This window comes from Anopheles gambiae, chromosome 2, assembly GCF_943734735.2.
Source record: "Anopheles gambiae chromosome 2, idAnoGambNW_F1_1, whole genome shotgun sequence".
NCBI classification, from domain to species: Eukaryota; Metazoa; Arthropoda; class Insecta; order Diptera; family Culicidae; genus Anopheles; species Anopheles gambiae.
This window is the reverse complement of record NC_064601.1, coordinates 14,477,014-14,480,568: the sequence shown is the minus strand read 5'-3', so window position 1 is coordinate 14,480,568 and position 3,555 is coordinate 14,477,014. Positions and strand designations below refer to the sequence as shown.

General features: G+C 47.8%; 1 protein-coding gene across 1 annotated transcript in view; it reads right to left on the bottom strand.

Moving 5' to 3' along the window:
• Positions 1-1,448: 1,448 nt before the first annotated feature.
• Positions 1,449-3,555, bottom strand: part of LOC5667621 (uncharacterized) — a 29,429-nt gene continuing 27,322 nt past the window's right edge. The window contains exon 2 of the mRNA XM_061647325.1: positions 1,449-3,505. Coding sequence (XP_061503309.1) covers positions 2,251-3,489 — 1,239 coding nt within the window. The 5' untranslated portion in view covers positions 3,490-3,505 and the 3' untranslated portion in view covers positions 1,449-2,250. The remainder of the gene's footprint in view (positions 3,506-3,555) is intronic.

The following is a 3,555-nucleotide window of genomic DNA, read 5'->3' as shown; positions in this document are numbered from 1 at the left end:
CATGTGTGCGGGAGGTAGATTGCACCAAATAGGCGTTCTGCGCAAGCTCCGGCCAAAACCGGCACGCTCGAAACTGCGGCATCGGTTCCACAAACAGAAGCGAAACAAAAAAAAAACATAGCATCCGTTCTCCCACAAACGGTGTGTGTCTGTGGTTGTGTAAAGTGTTTTTGGAAGGCTGCACAAACACGCAAAGCGAAGGCAAAACGCGCAAAAATGTAAAAACAGAGAATGAGGATGGCAACGGCAACGAATGGAACTGCCGTGGTAGCATGGGAAGCGAGCACGGTTTAACGTTTGCTGGGAGCGATAATAATTACATGCGTGGGGCGTTTGTTTCCTTTCTTGCTTTATGAAGGTATGTTGAGGTAAGAAGAATGTATCACTTAGTTCCCGTAGCAAGACATATGTAATTCGTATTCAACAATACACTAATTGAAACATGATTTTTTATGTAACATAGAAAAATGCAATTCTAAAATAATTAGTTTATTTGCATTTGATAGATAAAAATAATATTCAAATCGTCAAATTAAAAAATTTCATTCTAAATCAAACGGAAATTTGCGAAACTATTCAATTTGTTCGCTAAACCTTTGTACATCACTGTGCCCTCAGTTAGTAGGAGTTATGCAATCTGCATTACAAGCCCTTCACTTCCAGAAACGCTTCAAACGCTTCAGACTCCAGCTGGTAAAGCGTTTTGTTCTAATGCGACTTTCTTGCACTATCTAACTTCAGGGGCTAAATATTATCTACTTTCAGGCGTGTTAGAACAGCTTGCCGGTGGTGAATTTTTGTGTTTTTTTCTCGCATACAGTAGAACGCCGTTTTTTTCAGTACCCTTTTTCCGGCTGTCCGGCTATCCGTTCTGTTGATAAATACCAGTTCAATACAAAGAAAGCATGGCGTACCGGGAAAGAGTTTTGAAAACCACTTCTACAGACCATAATATCATACCAGAAAACAATAAAACTCATTCCCGATTTTTTAGAATTTGGTAAATCTAAGTTTTACCAAAACATAGTGAATCTTTAAAATCTTAACGAATGTTTTAATTGAAAAACCTAATGAAAAGTATAATAAATTTTACGAACCCATCAGCCTTGTTATTCTAATCTCCGGGCGAGGCCAAGTGTCGATAAGCCCGGATAAGCCCGTGGGACCCCGAGGTTTGTAGGACCCCTGAAAAAGGGACCCCGCACATAAGTAAATTTAGTTTTTAATCCTTCTCTAGTAATCAATTGATCGCTCAACACTCCAGAAAGGCTTACAATCGTGTGACCGCTTAGGGTCTCCCTTCCTGTTAATCCGCCACTGGTTCCATTGTATTCCACCGGAGTTGTATTCGTTGTGGTGTACCAATCTTTGGATTTACAATTAAATCTTACCAAAATCTCGTTTCAGCACACATTTCTTTCTCAATACAAACAAATTCGTACGCCGAATGCTTTCTCCATTTGTTGGCGTTGTGCTTTTTATTTATTTTTAATTTATTTTTACTTCTTTAAATCAAATTTACTTAACCCTCCGCTAAATCACTAGTCCCGATTGCTGTCTAGTCGTTTGACGATCCAAGTACGAGTATTGTTTTGCATTCATTTCGCTTCTCGTTGTCGTTACATTACTGATAAATACCGTCGTGTCGAAGAAACGTTCCATCGATGGAGGCCTTGGCGCGGGAAGATGGCAATACGTCTCCCGCTAACACCTTTTTAGCTAAATTTCGATGCTAAGCACCTCGAAAGTAGGTAGCTCAAAAATGATTGTTTGCATCACTGGTAAGTAAGGATGCAGCAAAAAGCTTCTCCCCCATCGATGAAACGTTTCTCCAAGTAAGTCATTTTACACCACAAGCATCCTCTAGTGGGCCGGGTAACCGAATGGTACGGTACCGAAAGTGCCTAGCGACGCTTAGTCTATTCCTAGTATTTCACTTTTTGCTTCCTTAAGTGGCTAATCCACACTAAGCCTAATCGAACAATAGTATGTATGTGTTATCGCAAGGGGGGCCACCCACCTCGATCAGTGCCGATCGTTCAAATGTCGATCGCAGTGTTGTATAGTGTACGTGTGAATGTGTTTGTGTAAAGTTTTGCATGATAATCGTGATATTGCAGTAATGCCGCTAAGCTGGCCCTTCATTGCCAAATGCGTTTGCTATAACCATCCCGGACACTCCCCCTAAGTCCACATGGCGGATGTGAGTGTTTCGCGCTGGTCCACCTGCACTCTCTGGTCGCACGCTCATTAATAGTACGAGTTCAGTGGACTCTGGTAGAGCGGGTTGAAGGTGTTTTGCAGCAGGAAAATCTCCTCCGGCCGGCCGTTGAACAGGAACGGACCCTTCAGGTGCGTAATCTTCGAGTCCTGGATGAACGGTGACGGTGCGAAGGCGGGTCGCTGTGGGCGCGGGTACGGCAGGGCAAAGGCAGGCTGCGGTGGTACCGCCGGAGCAGCCGGCGCACCGTTCCACTGGTAAATGCCGGAGGGTTTGCCGTTCGACACGAAGTTAATGGGCAGCTGGTAGAACGGACTCATCGTCACTGGCGGTGGTGGTGCGAGCTGCGGATACTGTGGGACCGGTGCGGCCATCGGCTGGATCGTTGGAGGTTGCGAGATGTAGCCAACACCGGGCACGAACATGTACGGCGTCGGGGGCAGTCGGATGTAGTAGATCGGCGAGTTCTTCACTGCCGGGCGACGACGGCCAGCCTGGCTGTGGCGGGACAGGATGTCTTCATCGTCCAGCGATTGGAAGTTGTCATTACCGGCCGCGAAGCTGGCGGCGAGACTCTGGAAGCTGCCGAGCGCAGCAGCATTCGCATCCAAACCAGCCAAGTTGGCGAGCTGCGGGTTCGTGGCCTGTTGTTGCTGCTGCTGCTGCTGCTGTCCAATCTGCTGCTGTTGCTGCTGCTGCTGCTGTACGAGACTGTTGAGCTGTTGCTGAAGGTTCGGCGAAAGGTTACTCATCGTCTGGTACGAGCCCATTCCGTTCGCCATGTTGGCGTAGACATTCTGCGGGTAGGTTTGCATGTTGGCCAGCATGTTTAGGCTGGGATAGTTGTCCACCGGCAGGTAGTCGTCGTAGTAGTCCAGCATCGAGTGATACAGCGGATAGCCGTAGGGTTGAGCGTAAGCCGCAGCTGCTGCCGCACTTAGCGCCGCCGGAGAGTACAGCCCAAAGTAGCCCAACATCTTGTTCTTGCGCAGATTCGGCAGCGGTAACGTAATCGGAAGTAGTGGCTCACGAATGTTGGAGTCAGCGGTGCTGCTCTGTTCGGCTTCCCCGTTCGAAGACACCTTGCCACTTTCTGGCTCCTGTCCGGTGGGCTCAGCTTCCAGCTCCTGCAGGTAGCCCGCTTCCTTGGCGGCGCGGGCCTCGTACTGTCGCTGCATCGCCGACAGGAGCTGACTTTGACGGACGGGAATGGCCGCCACGGTGGACAGCAGGCAGACCAGCACTATCAGGCGACTCGTTTGCGTCATGATGGATAATTGTTTGCTGTAATTGGAAGAGCAAGAAAGGAAGACGAAAAGAGCATTTGTTAGTTG